The 18,290-nt window shown below is 34.6% G+C and overlaps 2 protein-coding genes across 2 annotated transcripts in view; one reads left to right on the top strand and one right to left on the bottom strand.

Moving 5' to 3' along the window:
- Window positions 1–1,749: 1,749 nt before the first annotated feature.
- LOC144438880 (PDZ domain-containing protein 11-like) lies at window positions 1,750–7,039 on the top strand. Its single transcript, XM_078128092.1, has 7 exons — window positions 1,750–1,824; window positions 2,827–2,929; window positions 3,816–3,902; window positions 4,207–4,263; window positions 4,535–4,633; window positions 5,526–5,586; window positions 6,116–7,039. Exons 2-7 carry the CDS (start codon window positions 2,834–2,836, stop codon window positions 6,187–6,189), a joined length of 474 nt encoding a protein of 157 aa, XP_077984218.1. The 5' UTR covers window positions 1,750–1,824; window positions 2,827–2,833; the 3' UTR covers window positions 6,190–7,039.
- A 621-nt stretch (window positions 7,040–7,660) lies between these two features.
- LOC144438928 (START domain-containing protein 10-like) overlaps window positions 7,661–18,290 on the bottom strand; it is a 29,848-nt gene continuing 19,218 nt past the window's right edge. The window contains exons 4-6 of the mRNA XM_078128155.1: window positions 17,061–17,175; window positions 16,571–16,623; window positions 7,661–15,735 (exon numbers count right to left, since the gene is read on the bottom strand). Of these exons, the coding sequence (XP_077984281.1) occupies window positions 15,517–15,735; window positions 16,571–16,623; window positions 17,061–17,175 (387 nt within the window). The 3' untranslated portion in view covers window positions 7,661–15,516. The remainder of the gene's footprint in view (window positions 15,736–16,570; window positions 16,624–17,060; window positions 17,176–18,290) is intronic.

Genomic DNA, 18,290 nt, shown 5'->3' with positions numbered 1-18,290 from the left:
CAAATTCAATATTATTTAATCTTGATTTCACTTCATAATTTCACCACTTTATTAACACCAGCCTAGTGTTGAAGTTGACATCACTGTAACACAAAAGGAAAGAGAAAGTTACAATCTACTAAAGCTAGCAAAGAACATTACATTTAATTTTCATCTGTATAATTTTGGCTGCTTGTTTGATTGATTGACTCTCTGTATGAATACATGCACCATATATGCATGTATCATATATGTATGTATGTATGTATGTATGTATGTGTATGTGTATGTGTGTATGTATGTATGTATGTATGTATGTATGTATGTATGTATGTATCATGTATGTATGTATGTATGTATGTATGTATGTGTGTGTGTGTATGTATGTATGGTGTGTGTGTGTGTGTGTGTGTGTGTGTGTGTGTATGTGTGTGTATGCATGCATGTATATTATATGTATGTGTCTGCATGTGTGTATATATATTTGTGTGTGTGTCTGTCTATGCCTTATCACTGAGATCTGTTGACGTCTTTCTGGTTACTCAAAATTTTTATTCCATCCATTAAACAGTCTGAGGAGGAATTAATATTCAGCCTTGATGTCCCAAAATTAACTTTTACAACAAGTTAATTAATCTCTTACACTTTGCTGCTTTGATTTACTGGCCTTTCTAAATGATTGTTATTGGAACCAGGGAAAGATTAAACAGAAGAATGGTTTGCTAAAGTTACTTGTCATCGGAATTGTCATAAGCTGTCCGCTCAGGATAAAGTTCAAAAACGTACTTTTGTTCATGTGGGATTATTTAATTTATCCCCACTGAACCCACACACCTGTGGAATGACCAAAAACCACGCGTTTAATAAACAGAGATCAATTTTTTGCCCTTTGTCAATTCGAGATAGTTATATATCTTCAGAACTTGACAAAATGATAATCTAGGGCCTAATATGGTGGTGAATAAATCATTATGAAGAACTCTTCATGTCAAGTCAGGCGAATTCGGGTGTACAATCTAGACATACCCTACATGCTATAAATTATTATGTAATGTAAAGAGGGGGTCGGTGGGGCATGCAACTAAGCCGACATTTGAGTTTGAACAAGCAGCAAAGCTAGAATCAGATTTTAAACCTTACCTGATGACAGACATGTATGTATGTATGCATGTATGTATGTATGTACAAATGTTGTATGTGTATATGTATAGTTGTACTTTACTTCCTTTAGTTGGACTTTACTTCCATGTTATTACATGTGTACAGTATTCCAAACGCAGCATACAATGTAACACTTACCAATGCGTCTAGATCTGGAGGCCTCCTAGGTTGTTTATCAGTAACACCAAACTCTGGTACATGTCTAGCTAGATCTCAGAGTCTTTCAAATGTAAATAAAACATAAGTATGGCAACATATTACGTACGTAAACTTAATTTTTACTGACACCTTTACTGACGCCGTGTAAATTATTGGCAAAACGTATCAACCAACGAACATACAGTGGCTGAACTTGGGGCTATCAATGTCTCGGTGACAAGTATTTCAACTCTATTTCACGTATATTCCCCAAATAAAAATTGTAAAAGCAGAGACATCCCAATTTCGATCAAAAGCTTGTGGAGTGGAATCTTCCCTTGTCGTCCAAACAGTATTATTTCAGGTTTGATTGAGTCCGTCGGGTGTCTTCGGATCTGACGCTAGCTGACGCTATCTGACGCTGAATCTGACGCTCAATATGACGCTAGCTGAATCTGAATCTGAATCTGACGCCAACTTTATACTCGTAGGATGTTGACATGTTAGACTCGTACTCATCATAGCATCGACAGTTGGCAGTTGTTGGTAAGTATTTTCGCTCTAACACAATTCACAGACATATATCTAGTAGAAACTGTAAAAATTTATATGAGAAGGTCTTACGTTATATTGAGTTTCACAGTGTTTCACTGTCCTACAGTAGAGTTAGACTTACACCCCTGATCATGATGTGTGTTACTTGTAATCAAATGCATATGAACGTAGTATGTACTACACACACAGACGTGATCAGATGCATACATTCCGTGACGTCAGGGTCTTTTGTTTACAGTTGACAAAGTCATTGGGTATGAACAGGGTGTCAATCCCGGACATGACAGTCCCAAAATAAATCTTTGAGGGATGCAATAATATGAATGGTTATTTTTGATAACTATGTTCTATCATAAAAATAATTTTAACATTACAGAAAAGCTTACATGTAATATTTCCATTGGTGTATCAACAAGTATTCGCATATAATTACACTAAAAAAGAAACAGTGTTTAAAAAAGACTGCGCATATGTTGTGTCATTTTGCCTTTATTGGCCCATAAGCAGCAGGCCAGGCATGTTATAAACAAACAAACAAAAGTAAATAAACTAACAAAGAAAGTATGTGTGAATGAATGAAAGTATACATATATATATGTATATGTACCATCATGGAAGTATAACGTATACTTCCATGGTACCATGAACTCATAACTATCTATATTTCCATGTATACAGGTCTGTATTTGCTGCTATGTTCATATGTATACAGATCCATACAAAGAGACCCCAAGGTATTATAACTGAGCTGGGCTGCAGACTCATGATCTGGGGTGTCTGAATCATATAGAGTAGTAGCCCTGCTTACATGACGGTGCACGAGTCTAGGGGGACAATTGTCGAGTCCCGGATTACTCCGCATGCAAGCAGGACTAATAGAGTAGCATACTGTTCTTATATAATTGCTTATCCTCTTTCTACCAGGGGGGTATTTGTTTTTACATAAAAAACAACAAGTTGGGAAAAACACAATTACATGTAATTTGTTTGCAGAAACACAATGGGAAGTGTCCGGAATGGAAAAGTTGGAGATAGAATGGTCAAAGTCATACTTCCACCTTATGAACATCCTCCAGAATGGATGCCACCAAATAAGGTGAGTAAATATGTATGATGGTATCGTATGGTATGGTCAGTGGGTGTAGATTGTGTAGTCTGTAAATAAGATACTGGACTACATGAATTTAATACCACTGCTATCAGCTAATTTGAGAAGCCTTATGACAATAATAACAACTTTTATTTTTAAGAAACAAGGTTGACCCTGTTAGGAAAAGCCTAATCTTCTCAGAGGGCCAAAGTAAAAATATACAATACAGTGATTGATAAATAGGGCCTTATAGGGCTGAACAGCACAACATATTCTAGCTTATAGATGGAAACATGATCCTTTTGAGAAGAATGAGATTCATTGTGAGTGTGTGACAATCTGTATATTTATCTGTGTAAATGGTAAATTAAAAAAAACTGACTCAAACTTGATAAACCTGCAAGATGTCATGAATATATGACTTTATCTTGTATTTTTGGATTGTCATAAGGCCAATGGTTTTTGTAAGCGCAACTTACTGAACACTAAAGTTTGGTAGTGCATCATGTGTGTTATTGTGTCAGTTCGTGTTTGTGTGTGTGTGTGTGTGTGTGTGTGTGTGTGTGTGTCTACATGTAAATGGCAAGGATGTTACTTTTTGTGTCTAGTTGTGAAATGTGAGCAAACATTTTGACTTTGCTTCTATCTTTTTTGACTTTGAAAAGAAATTATAAACCCAGATTTTGTGAACATTCATTCCCAATATTAAGACTAATTGTTCAGTGAAATCATGCCTGTGTTTTGATAAAACCCCCATAATTTATGGTATGTGATTATGTATGAATAAATGTGTAGAGATTTAATTATGTTTTAGAATCTGCTACAGATAGTAGTACAGGCCTTTGAATTGATGGAACCTAAGTTAACATTCCACTTTTGTTAATTCTCATAGAGGAGAGGTCATCCAGAATATGACACAGATATCAGGTTATTTCTACCAAGGATTGTCAGATTTAAGAGAAACAAATACAATGATCAGGTAAGATATTTTTGCCCCTGTGTTTGTAGATTTCATTTCCTTTCAAAACTTTACATTATACCATGAGTTAGTTACAAGGTTAGTTACATGTAATAAATACATCAATTACATGCAATGATGTCATCATTTTACTAGCCAATCAAAACAGTTTCTTGTAACTGGACTGAAATGATAGAGTTCTAGGCAACTACTTGACCAGAGTGATTACCTTATAACAGCACCACAAAAGTTCTACCAATATTTATGAACCCCATGGAGACAATTTATTCTTTGTATTATCTTTCTTTTTTTATTCCAATATTAGTTGGGTTTCAATATCCGGGGTGGCAAAGAACACAGATGTGGGATTTATGTTTCAAAGGTAAGTATATCATTGTCATTGTTCATTTAGGTAATCTTTCTTATTATAAGACCTTAAAAAATATTTGGTTCCGGTCACCCAACCCCAACTAGTTTTTCACTGCTGACCCTAATAACAGTATTTTGTTTCATCATCAAATGTGACTGAATGTCAACCATATTTCTCATAAAAATATCAGTATTTGCCCAAACTCAAAATTGTAATACAAGCCTATACCTTGTCACACATAACACTAGCTAATACTTTGTACACATTCAACTGCCACTGCCAGGTCTACCAAGATTCTAATGCTGAGAGAGTAGGCATTCAAGTTGGTGACAAACTTCTCAGCGTCAATGGAATGGATTTTGAAGATCTCCGACATGATGATGTAAGTAGTGTATATGTCTTTATTGTTACTACTCTACATCTCTTCCATTCTTTCAGTAAAATACCTCATACTGAATACTCCTGAATTGCCATCTACATCTATTTATACACTGTTTTTTAAGGGTGGTAAGGAGGTAAAATCTACTGGGGCTACCCAGTCATTTTACTGGGGTTCTCAAACAAAATTATGGTAGATTGTATGGAAAACTATGCTACATTTACCCCTTTCCTCATTTCTGTTACTAGGGTTCCCCAACATTAGCAAAAAAAATGCTGATACAGTTAAGCATTCAGGTCACAACAATAAACAGATATGGCATAAGTTTCGGTAGAGATATTTTTATTATATGCCACTGTTACTGCATAGTTCTATGAAAGTAGATGATATTTTCATTGTATTTGCTGCAGTATTTTTCATTACTGTTGTTGTATGTTTTTCGGTTTTTCCTTTGAAATAAATCTCGCTAACATACTTTACAAGGTGTCATATTTCTATACATAGTTGTTGTGAAAGGTGTCAACAACAGTTGCAAATACATATTTGTAATATTTACTTTCCCCTTGCACTGAAATCAAAGTGCGCCTGACATGTCCAAAATTGCCATATCGCCAAAGTTTACAGTATTCAGTCAAGGAAAATACAAGTTACATACATATAAGTGAGCTCTGTGATATGTCAATGACAAGCAGTGACAATGATGCTATTTCTAAACTTAATTTGAAATATGTCTATAGCATTGTTTTGTACATACATATGTTTCTTCTACTTTAATATTCCCAAGGTACTCTGTCAACATTGAATTTTTTCACTGGTCATTCTCTGTGTCTATCAACATTCAACCATTTCACTGGTTTACAGTGTAATTCTTTTTCTCTTTAATTTGATTATAAAGGCTGTTAGAATACTGAAGTCTTCCAATGAAATTGAAATGGCAATCAGATACTTTCCATATGGTGAGTCTGAAAGTTCTTTTTTTATTTTTGATATTGATCCTAATTTATTTGTCTAAGATGGAGGGAGAGTCACAATTGAAATTAATCCACTTTTATCAAAGGGTTAGATATTTTTCACTTCTAACTTTTACATGTTTGTAGTCAAGTCCCTGACAGACAATTTATCACATCAGTTGGCTGTGGTGGGAAAGGGGAAAGCTAAGTTCTTACCATACTTGCTTGACTGCCACCATACTATTCCAGCATGGACATTATTGACAGCTTTTCCTACAGAAGGGAGTGTGTTGATCTGAGTGTGAGATGTTCTTTCAAGGGATGCAACCTACTAAAATGTCAGGGTGTGGTTAGTCATTGTACAATTTAGTATAAGCTACGGACGAGATACTTTAGTTATTATATACACTACAAATCAACCAATGGAGGATTAGTCATTTGTAGATTGAATAACAGTCGGCATATTTATGTGAGAGAGGGACTTTGACAATGATGTGGTGTGAATAACTTGTTTCTTGTTTTTCATTTTTTACAGGTTTTGAGAAAACTTTTGAAAGATCACCTATTAGTCCTGGTACTTCTAATAATGGTGGTTTTATGTATGGATAAGAAAGGTTTTTTTCTACTTCTGTAAAGAATTGTCTAAAATGTTCTTCTGTATAACAGCATACTTACTCCTTCCATATCAATTTGAACATTACAGAGGAATTTTCTAACTTTATATATATAAATTTGTATTTCAAGTCAATACATTGTCTATTTTGTATACAGAAATTGTAGCTGTAAGCTATTTCTAGGAAAGACTGTTTTTTATCTTTCTACCTTTTTTACTCTCCCAGTAAGTTAAAAATTGCTGCAACAAAGGTGTCACAATCTTTAGTAGCCCGATTATTGAAGGACTCACTTTGACTTTGATACATTTTGGGGTTTGAATAGACCAGCAAAGTGATATATGGGTAAATATATACCCTGAAGGTGAAATTTGCATAATATGCTTTGATACGAATATCTAATAATATATATATCTGTAATAATGACTGAAAGGTAGCCCCATTGTATAATATATTAAATTTGAAGAAATAAAATGTGATATGAAAATTGAAATCACAATCTGTAGTAAATCTGCAATGTCACAGCATGGCGGTGTAACTTCATGTAAGTTGATTCCACTACATTGCAGGGTATGTTCCAATGGCTGTTGTCATTGGAGTGACTTTTGTATGTAATGCCCCAGAGGCAAGTTTTGCTCCAGCAGCACGTCTCCCATGATTCTTTATACATGCTGCCATTCTTGTGAGTTAGTAGCTGTGTTCGACTTATTACCAGCTAATATAGCCTCCATAATGTCAAAGAGATGGTCACAAGGAACCCATCAAAATTTGGTGTACATTGTAGAGTATAATATAGCTTGATGAATAACTTTCAAAGTTCTGTAATATTGATTAAATGGCAATTTGATTACACATATTTTGTATTTATAGTGTTGTTTGTTTTTTATTCTTTGGGCATGTGTGATTCTGACTAGCCAAGCAATATTTATAACACTCAGAGCCCAACAAGCCCAAAACTTATAAAACATGTCCAGGTAACAATATAAATGCATAAATCATGTCCAGTTAATAGCATAACTCACACATGTCCAGCTAACAACATACACACATAGAACATGTCCAGTTAACAACATACACACTTAGACATGTCCAGTAAACAGCATAACACATGGAACATGTCCAGTTAACAACACTCATTGAACATGTCCAGTTAACAACACTCATAGAATATGTCCAGTTAACAACATACACACTTAGACATGTCCAGTAAACAGCATACACTCATTTAGAACATGTCCAGCTAACAGACACACATAGAACATGTCCAGTTAACAACATACACACATAGAACATGTCCAGCTAGCATACACACATAGAACATGTCCACTTAACATACACACATAGAACATGTCCAGCTAACACACACATAGAACATGTCCAGCTCACAGCATACACGCATAGTTAACAGCATACACACATAGGACATAGTTAACATAACACAAAGAACATAACACTATACAAGCAAATCGTGATGAAAAAAAGATTTCCATTCTTTATTTGCTTTTGCATTTCAGAAATTATTCCATTCCATAAAATCCTCAATTCTTATTGTATATTAGTTTGTAATACACTAATTTGTCTTTCCAAACTGAAACTCGTATCATACATAATAAAAATATGATTTTTTACATGATCTAACAACAGTAAATTGAATGTATTAAAGGTGTAGTGGTGTACTTCAAAATCTCTAAATATCTCTGCACAAATTTTCAAAAGATTGATCTGACAAAAAAATGAAACACTTATGAAATGTGTAAGAGTGACAACCCCCGATTTCAAATTGATATGTCACTATTTGAGAACTTTATAGAGTCAATTTCTAACTTCATTGCACAGCATCCACTACAGGCAATGGCATTGTAGCACAACTGCATACATATCAATTCAGTTTTACTTAATATTTGACTAAGATCGATCTTATTGCACACGATAACATCAGCTCATCTTGAGTAACAAATATAATCCGGACATCCCAGGGAACTTCACTACCCTACCAAACCAATCTGCAATGTATTCACTGAGTTTTAGATCGATGACGAAAAAATAATAATTTTAGATCTAATTTGCAAATCAACGGTGGAGTCATCATGTTGTGAACAATTTTTCATCAACACAGCCCCACACACTATCAAATTCAGACCAATCAGCATGATAGATATTGAATTCAAGATTTTTGACCAAAAAAAAAATCATATTTTTCTACTTTATTTAAGAACTGGGTCACCATTATAAACTCTACCTGTATACATCCCTGGGATCAATCTCAACCAATTTCAGTCCAAACTGCCTTGTTGTTTTTGAGTTTCACAATTTTCGGCACAAAAATTGTAACATTTTAGGCCTGTTTTGAATATCAAAACATAGGGTCATCTATGCTAAGTTGGTGAAATTGACTTTTTGGTTCCTGTACAGGAATGCAGTTAAAATAAAACCAGCCTCACCTTTTTCCCATTGATTTAAAAAAATCACAAATCACACTTTTCAACCTATATCACACACACCTGTGGTGTGATCGTTTTGATTTGAACAATTTCCCAACTAGACACCCTAAACAATATCCCCAAATATCAACAAGCAAATGGACCCAGCAGTTTTTGACTTTTAAGTTGTTCAGACAGAGACATTTAACCATTCCTATAGCAATATTTGACCTCAGCTCAGTTGTGCTTTGAAGAACACTCGATCAAGAAAATTTATCTGCAAAAGAAAAAATCTACACTTTACATAAATTTACATATTTTCACTATTCAAAGAAATCATGCCACACCTAGCAATTAAGTCATGAAATCAAGAACAACAAAAACCATGGGAATATAAAGTCTCAAACTACGGAAGACATTAGAAATATCCCTCCAATATTTACAACACTCCCTTCCCCTCAAGTTTAATTTCTAAAATACTGGAGGGTTTTGAAGAGATTGAATTCATGTAAATCAGAGTCAAGAAATTCTGACAATAGTTTGTATGCGTGTAACGTTCATGGATAAGGGTTTCTTGAAAACTATGAAACAGTACATGGTGGTACAGATATTGATGGAACAATGAAAGGGTACAGGATTGTGAAATGGTACAGATATTGATAGACTTGTGAAATGGTACAGGTATTGATAGACTTGTGAAATGGTACAGGTATTGATAGACTTGTGAAATAGTACAGGTATTGACAGAATTGTGAAATGGTACAGATATTGACAACAGTGAAATGGTATTGTCATCGTACAGATATTGACACAAATGTGAAATGGTACAGACATTAATCAAACAGTGCAATGGTACAGATATTGATAGAATTGTGAAATGGTAGATATTGACAAAACTGTGAAAAGGAAGATATTGACAAAACTGTGAAATGGTACAGAAATTGACAGAAATGTGAAATGGTACAAATATTGATAGCACTGTGAAATGGTACAGATATTGAAAGCAGTGAAATGGTACAGATATTGACATGTAACTATGAAATGGTACAGATATTGGCAGAACCGTGAAATGGTACAGATATTTAAAAAAAAAATTTGCATTACATATATCTCACTCTCTGAAACCATTATAGAATGTCTGCTCAAAAGTTTTCCAATACTATTTCCATGATATTTCCATAAAGTTAATTTGTAGTTAATTTGAAAAGTGAGAGATATCTACAGTAACTATGTGTACAATGGAATGGAACGAAGATCTCAAACCAATCTATCAAACATTGTTTCCAGCTATGAATCCAAATATCAAATAAAACTTTGCATTTATATTTTAAATTGAAGACATGTATATCTTAGAACATGATTCCAGACAAGTTATATCAAAGTAATTTGTCAATTCGTTTTCTTACTATCAATTTATAGTCTTCCTAAATATCCTTGAAAAATCAAAGTTTTTCAGTTCACTCCAAACTTTGCTATATGACAGCTTGTTCTTGGTTCTTTTGAATTAATAAAAGAAAATTGTGGGTTCACCATCTTGTTTTCAAGGAAATCATCAATCTTTTATATTCCCATAGAGTTAACACAGAATTCGGCAGCCATATTGGATTTGGCAGCCATATTGGATTCCAAAATGGCTAAATTTTTATATCAGTTTGACTTCTATTTCAAAATTTGTGCGGTGACCCCTGATTTACTTTCTTGATTTTATTAATTAATTTTAAATGAGAATGGGTTGGAGTTTTCTTGAAAAAGTTTTAAAAGAGTTCATTTCCGGTGTGCAATCAATGTAGTTTGTCATCTGTTGTAGAATTTATGTTTGCCAAGAACATCTGGCAATGTTTATTCATTTGCAATATTTTGGTTTTCTTATATTCAACAAAATTAGTAGACATCTGTGTTTGTACTATTTTTTGACCTTCTTTTTTGTCCTCTAGATTGTGTTAGATTATTTGATGGTATATATATGTAGGTCACACAGCCTACTCGGCTGAAAACGTTCACTTTTCTTTCCTAGAATGCATTATGCATTTCAGAACACAAGTTGAGAATACCAGTCAAATTTAAAACCTCTCCAGAATTGAAAGTACTAGTAAGTTTAATCTAAAATAATTCACTATTTATGTAAAGCTGACACTTGCTATGATTTGCGTTGGGTAATTACTTAGTTTAGATGTAACATCTTGTTGATATAACCATACAGTATATGGTTTTAGGGAAAGTGCTATAAACTAGACTTCATTATTTGTGTCATACTAAGACAAAATTGATATACTCAAAATACCGAGTGCAAATAGTACACATGATTTCACAATCTCACTTGTGTTACCATGACAACATGGCATTACATGCTTCACTTGGAATGACTTCATCTATTGTTATAGATCACAGACAACAATAAACTTTAAGTAAGTACATGTCAAGCAGAATTATGGTCTCAATATTAAAACACTGGTATTTATGAATACCAAAGTTTGGAACCTGTGATACTATCTTTCTCATCCACAACATATATAAGGTGCCCTGAAAACAATGCTCATGCAGACCCACTAACAAAGTGGATTTGGGACATTCTTACAAACCCACTACACTAGCAATGGTGGATCTGTACACCCTACACTAGCAATGGTGGATCTGTACACCCCTACACTACCATGGTAGATCTGTACACCTTACACTACCATGGTGGATCTGTACACCTCTTCACTACCATGGTGGATCTGTACAATGACTTTACAACTACTGTGTAAAAAATCAATTCCTGTGTTGCTTTTAGAAAAATAAAATGACACAAGTAAAATATCTTCCCCTTGTACATTGGTAAATACTAAGTAGAAGTTGGTTATTTGTTAATACTGAAACCCAACTAGTCATTGAAATGTCAGCCTCAAATTAGAACATTTTGACAAACTTCAAATAATAACATCATTTCTATATTTCACCTCAAGAGGGCACACTTCTTTGACAGGTATATTCTTTCCAATGATCTTGTAGTTGTACCACATATCAATCACATGACTATCAGCTGACAATAGATCATGTGACCATGCCACTAAATGTAATTTATATGAAGCTATTACATCTGTAGCAAAAAAATATAAAATACAATTGTAGATTGTAATTGTGACATGACCAAATATTACTATGAATTCTGAGCATAGTGTGAGGTGTTAGTCTAAAACAGACATTGATAGCACCAACAGCTCAGAAACAAAACAACTGACAATGTATCTACGTCATTTTGTGTCATGATTTTTTCAGTGATTTAAGTTTGTGTCCCTTTGTGAAAGTAGATATTCCATTTGATTCTTACATTTCAAATTTAATCTTCCTGATAAAACATGATAAAACTTTTGAGCCCACAAACAGTCTGTTTTCACTTCTCCTACTAACACACTTTTTCTCGGTACCTGAAATACCTCCTGGGTGCATCATAAAAATAACAATCATTCAATTTCTTGGTCGACGCAATGACTTCGGCATGCACCACATACAATACTATAAATGCACTAGTTCCAGTTTGATCCTCTAGCATGAGGTAAAATAGTTATTGCAGGTACTGAGAAAGCTTGCCAGAACTGTTGTTAGGGTCAAATAAAACACAGTAAGTAGTCACAATCAAAAGTAAAGTTTACTTGACTGGAGGTAGAGACACACTCAACTTTTTTTTCTTTCAAATTTCTTCCTTCCTCCATCTTTTTGATACAGGAAGTCTAATCTCTTGTACAAAGTTGATAACGGACAGACATACCCAGCAACTCACATACTACCATAAGAAAAATATTTATAAAATTGTGTACGACCATAGAAAATGGTTTTGTTCATTTATCACGATTTCATGCACACTGAAATTGTATTGTCAGTCAGGAAGGTAGGATTAACATATGAAATAACCAACTTCCTACACACAATGAGATTCAAAGTTTCATTGTATGAATATTGATGTAATATCCTTGCAATTCAGTGCACAAAACTGACTTTGAATATACAAATTTTACATTAGATTCCTGGACAACAAACAGTGTGTGTGCAACACATTATGTATATCACTATATACAAGGGCTGATATCATATTCTCTGATTCCCTCCTAAGCATTTCTAGACTTATATTTTATTTTAGTCTGAATAGATCCATTTTGTTTCTGCGTATGTAATATGCTAAATATGGGTATAGTGAGGGGTTACATAAGCGGACCAATGAATGGACCTTTCAGACTAGTTTTGTTTGTGTGCATGAAATCTTAATAACTGATGAAATGCTGTGACAAGGCAATTTATTTCATTTTTGCTAAGTATTTACAAAATAACACACTACTGTATGTGTATTTGTCATATCGGTATCACTACATCAATAAGTTTATCATAATTATCTTGAAGATAAAAGTTACATAAGTCACAGAGCACCTTTCCCAGATTGTAAAAAATTCAAACCTGCCCCAAAGAGACAAAAAAACCAAACCAAAATGTCACCAAAATATGAAAATGAATTACCAGAATATTTTCCCCCTCATGATTTTATTTATTGCATTGAAGGCTTTTGTACATCTAAGAGCAATGCTTGCTAAAATGTGAATAATTGTAAGAAAGTTGTGATATCAACCAGAGCTATTCTTTACATAGTGACATGGATGTCAGCATGTGCAACATGTGTTAGGTGTCGTCATGCCATGTGTGAGCCATAATGTTATGAGTGGGACGTCATAATATGTGAGCTGGTGTGTCATGTGTGAAATGTCATATCGTGTGTGAGGTGTTGCCATGTCATGTGTGAGAGACGCCATATAGTGTGTGAGGTGTTGCCATGCCATGTATCAGATGTCATATCATGTGTGAGGCGTTACCATGTCATGTATGAGATATCATCACGTGTCAGATGTTATGCCACGTGTGACATGTGTGATGTTGTCATGCCATGTCATGTCATATGTGAAATGTTGCCATGTGTGAGACATCATGTCACATGTGAAATGTAGTCATGTGTGAGATTTCATAACATGTCTAGACACTAGTTTAGCAAACTACAGTATCTAATTCTATCTATCTACAATCTCTATCATTGGTTTCATTGTTGTGAAACTATCAAGGTCAATTGATCTAAAACATTAGTCTGTCTGTAAATCGAGACCTTCAAATGTTTGTTTTAAACAACTTTCATTACTTCAAATATACGACTGTACATATAAATACAGGCACAGAAAGGCAGTAGATATTCTTGAAAATGAACTATGCCTTAATAGTTTAATTCATGTGAGGCAGTGAACACCATTGAAAACTTCTAAAACTCTGCCATAAAAGTTCAATTCATGTGCGTAATTTTTTCATGCTGTGTTTCCTACATTCACACAGAGTAATCTTTAGATGCTCTTCTATGGAAACCCACAATCATCCGTCCGATCAAAATGTCAACCACTATTTTTGCAACTACCAACTTTAATGAAATACTGTAATACCACATGGAAGTTGTTTTGGTGGAGATCTTGTTGTAAAACTCATTGTATTTCATCTTAGCTAACTGAAAATAAGATAAACGCAAAACCCTGTTCAGTGAAATCAAATCCTTAGAAGTAAAATCTCTAATAATACATTTACAAGTTCTCTTCAAATACAGTTTGTAGTCACATTTACTACCAAAAACATGTTGGTAATGGTCAACATGCATACACCCTCCCCCCCAACCCCCATATGTATGTAAACCCCACCATCATGTACACCCCCACCTCCCGATACCCTCATCACAATATCTACATTTTCAGCATCTGACCTGCAGATTTTCAATCCAAACTGTGCCTCAAGCTCACAAAGACTCGTCTATGATTTAAACACTGAGTTTTAGATATGATACAGTAACAGCTATAAGAATCACACAGTATATTTTACTTGTGTATAGGTTACATAGAAGGTTGTTCTCAAGCAGAGTGCCTGCAGATCTCACAAAATTCTGATGAATACATTCCTCATATTAAAGTTGTTTACTTTCATCTGCAACTTTTTATGCCTACTCAGAATGACATTGTGTTTCCTCACATATTTGTAAAATCCTTTATTATCTGTACATATTTTTCTATATGTATCTGGCGAAAAAAAACGATGAGAAAAGCAGACAATAAATATATCATACAAATCCTAAGGTGGGGGTGGGTGAAGCTTGGGGTGAGGTGAGGGTGAATGTTGGGGGTGAGGTGAGGGTGGGTGGAAGTTAGGGTGTTTCTTTCCTATCAAGTGTTATCAACATCTCTGTACAGGGGCAACTTATACTGCATTGCACTGCTAGCTAACAACCAAACAGTAAAATTTATGACATTTGCATATGCTTACTATAATTCTAATAAAATAACGATGGAATGTTCATCTAAGGAGATTTCTATTCTCCCACTGTCAAAATTTCCACTCAGCAAAGCTGGATACAAATTGCACAAATCGATAAATAAAATCGTTCCTCCTAATCACAGCAAAAATCAAAACTCCAAAGACAAGGAAAAGACAGTGTCATTAAAAATAGAATAAGATAAAATAAAATAAAAGTCAGTGTCTTTATACATTATTTTGTAATATTGTTTTCACCAATTTAAGGCAGAGTAAAAGAGAGAAATACAACCAGAATATATTTCCTTAGATTGTGAACCAACAGAGTCAATCTGATCACACAGTGTGCTTCATTTTGTGAACCTTTGAGATAAAACTTCATACAGGAAATTTCAAAAAAGAATCCATGATTCATGAAATATTTCAGACTTGTTTAATTAAGGTCAGTATGATAAAGTGCACAGCAGTGTTTATTTTTTTTTTTGAAGTTGTCAATGGTTTGTATATAAGAATAAAATCTGTGTTTTAAGATGAAGGTTCTCACCAAGAAGGAAATATATTCATTAGAGATGAAAAAAAAGAGTTATCACGTTCCCAAGATGTCATTAATCCTCAAAGTCAAGTTCAGAAGCTTGAAAATCTCCTTCTACAAGCTGACTTTCATCCAGTGATTCACTGGAAGTATTTGTTCTTGGTAGTATGTCGTCTATGTTGAGCCGTTCTAGTCTGATTTGTTCTGGGTACAACCATGGTTTGTATTTGGGGTTGTTTTTGGCTTTCCAACCTGGATACTTTTGACAGGCTTTATAGACACGCTGCATGATCTGTAAAAAAAGTCACATAACAAAATATAAATTGTAAGTCTGGATACCCTCTAATAGGCTCTATACACATGTTGCATACATAATGCCCAATTACTGGAAATTGTTATTTATGCAAATTACTCATTAACATTCACAGGATGTTTACCAAAACCTAATTGGTGTTTGCCAATAAGGAAATGTGAAGCCATTGAGCATAATAGTTAAGAGTTGATGCAGTAGGTTTTTTACATAACATGTCCACAGACAGACAGACAGACAGACATACATACATACATACATACATACATACATAGTATACATACATACATACATACATACACACACACACACACACACACACACACACACACACACACACACACACACACACACACACACATACACACACGACACCCAAAGCTACTGAAGTGATATAATCGGCAAATGATGTGTGTATGACTCTGTCCCGTTTGCTAAAAATTTAAAGAAATGTCACACTTCAATACCATGAAGAGTCTGCAATATGCAGGAAATGGCTTGATTTTGATAAGTGATGAATGCCAAAGTCAAAGGTCAAGGACTTAAAACTCCCATGAGGCAACACTAGACCCCTGCTAGGACAATACATGTCAAACAATATGGAGTTTCTTGACAAATGTGTGCACTGAATAGTATGTGATGTAAAAAACATGACATGACTCCATTCCAGAACCCAGAGTTTACTATAATGCTTTTACTTTCTAATGTGGTGTTCTACTTTAACACTAAATACACAACTCTGCTGCTCAGAGTAAGGAACTAGAGTCTATGAAAATAAGAAACATTCTGTAGCTTGTCTTCAAGAGTTGTTGCTTACCTTTGGTGCAACCAACTGTGTTACTTTATTTATCAACCAAGCAGGAAGTGAACCTGTGGTAAAGACATAATATAACACTTGGATTAATATGCATTCTCAAGGCTGTTACTACATTTTTCAAATTTAACTTGTAAATCAACTGAACTGAACTCAAAAATTTGTTCTTGTCCTTTCTTGAAATATGTAATAATAAACACAAATGCAAAAGAAAATCAGGCCATTTTTTAAAAATAATGTATCATGTACTAAAGCAGGGTCATACTATAGCTGGCAGAAACAAGGGGTAGAAGGATCATTATCAGAGGGACTTTAGGTCATACCACAGCCTGGCAGCACAGGGGGTACAAGGATCGTTATCAGAAAGACTTGGGGTTATACCACAGCCTGGCAACACAGGGGGTACAAGGACTGTTATCAGAAAGACTTGGGGTTATACCACAGCCTGGCAGACACAAGGGGTAAGAAGAATTGTTATCAGAAAGACTTCTACCTTTAGGATCTGACTGTGACACGTATGTCATTTCACAACCCTTCCCCTTGGGTCTTATAAGATAACCTGTGATGTATGTGTCTGCTCTCACAAACCCCTTCTTTGGTTGAAGATCCTGCAAAATGAGAACAATAAGAAATATCTACATTAGCAAACATAAATTATAACATCAAGACAAATTATACATTTTAGCAAGCATAAACGATATCATAGATATATGAACAAATCATTTCGACTTGTTATACTGAAATGATATTGATATTGAAATGAAACATTTTTCTTTTCATTTACAAATTATCACAATTTATTCTTCACAAAAGCACACCTCTGATATCTGTCCATTTCAAAAACACAGTATTAAAATAAGAAAAATTATTACAAATATACCTTTGATTTCTTTTTGAAATATTCATTTTTATAGCAATATATCTATTACAGCCCTGTATTCCACACTGCAAGTCCTGTCTCTGCACAACACAACACCCCCCTGTATTTCACACTGTAAGTCCTGTCTCTGCACCACACAACACATCCTGTATTTCACACTGTAAGTCCTGTCTCTTTACAACACAACACACCCTGTATTTCACACTGTAAGTCCTGTCTCTGCACAACACAACACACCCCTGTATTTTACACTGAAGTCCTGTCTCTGCACCACACAACACACCCCTGTATTTCACACTGTACGTCCCGTCTCTTTACAACACAACACACCCCTGTATTTTACACTGTAAGTCCTGTCTCTGCACAACACAACACAACACACCCCTGTATTCCACACTGCAAGTCCTGTCTCTGCACAACACATAACACACCCCTGTATTTCACACTGTAAGTCCTGTCTCTGCACCACACAATACACAACACACCCCTGTATTTTACACTGTAAGCTCTATCCACTCTGGATTAGGATTAAAATTTAGGACTGGTGTAGAAAGCTGTTGTTTGGTAGAGTTATACAAAAAGTTGATCCAGAACCAAAGAATGATCCTATGTAATCCTTATTACGATAACATTAATGCAATGACCCAGGATTGAAACATATACCCCAGTTTACAGACTGTGTGTTTAGTCACTAATATGGAGTCATCTCTGATTTGAATTCAGTCCATCTTATTGAAAAATACCTCACACATCAAATATACTTGCATGACTTGTTCTGAATGGCCTTGTTAATTCCTTGGTAATCTTCTAGAAGCTGACATATCCTAACTTTGACAAGATACA

This window comes from Glandiceps talaboti, chromosome 8 (genome assembly GCF_964340395.1).
Source record: "Glandiceps talaboti chromosome 8, keGlaTala1.1, whole genome shotgun sequence".
Taxonomy (NCBI): domain Eukaryota; kingdom Metazoa; phylum Hemichordata; class Enteropneusta; family Spengelidae; genus Glandiceps; species Glandiceps talaboti.
This window is presented reverse-complemented; position numbering and strand designations above follow the sequence as displayed.

What these genes read in the sequence shown, in the direction of transcription:
- LOC144438880 (XM_078128092.1), top strand. Translation starts at nt 2,834, where the DNA reads ATGGGAAGTGTCCGGAATGGAAAAGTTGGAGATAGAATGGTCAAAGTC. An exon ending in AATGGATGCCACCAAATAAG is followed by an intron (nt 2,930 to 3,815) that starts GTGAGTAAATAT and finishes TAATTCTCATAG; the next exon opens with AGGAGAGGTCATCCAGAATA. An exon ending in AATCAGATACTTTCCATATG is followed by an intron (nt 5,587 to 6,115) that starts GTGAGTCTGAAA and finishes CATTTTTTACAG; the next exon opens with GTTTTGAGAAAACTTTTGAA.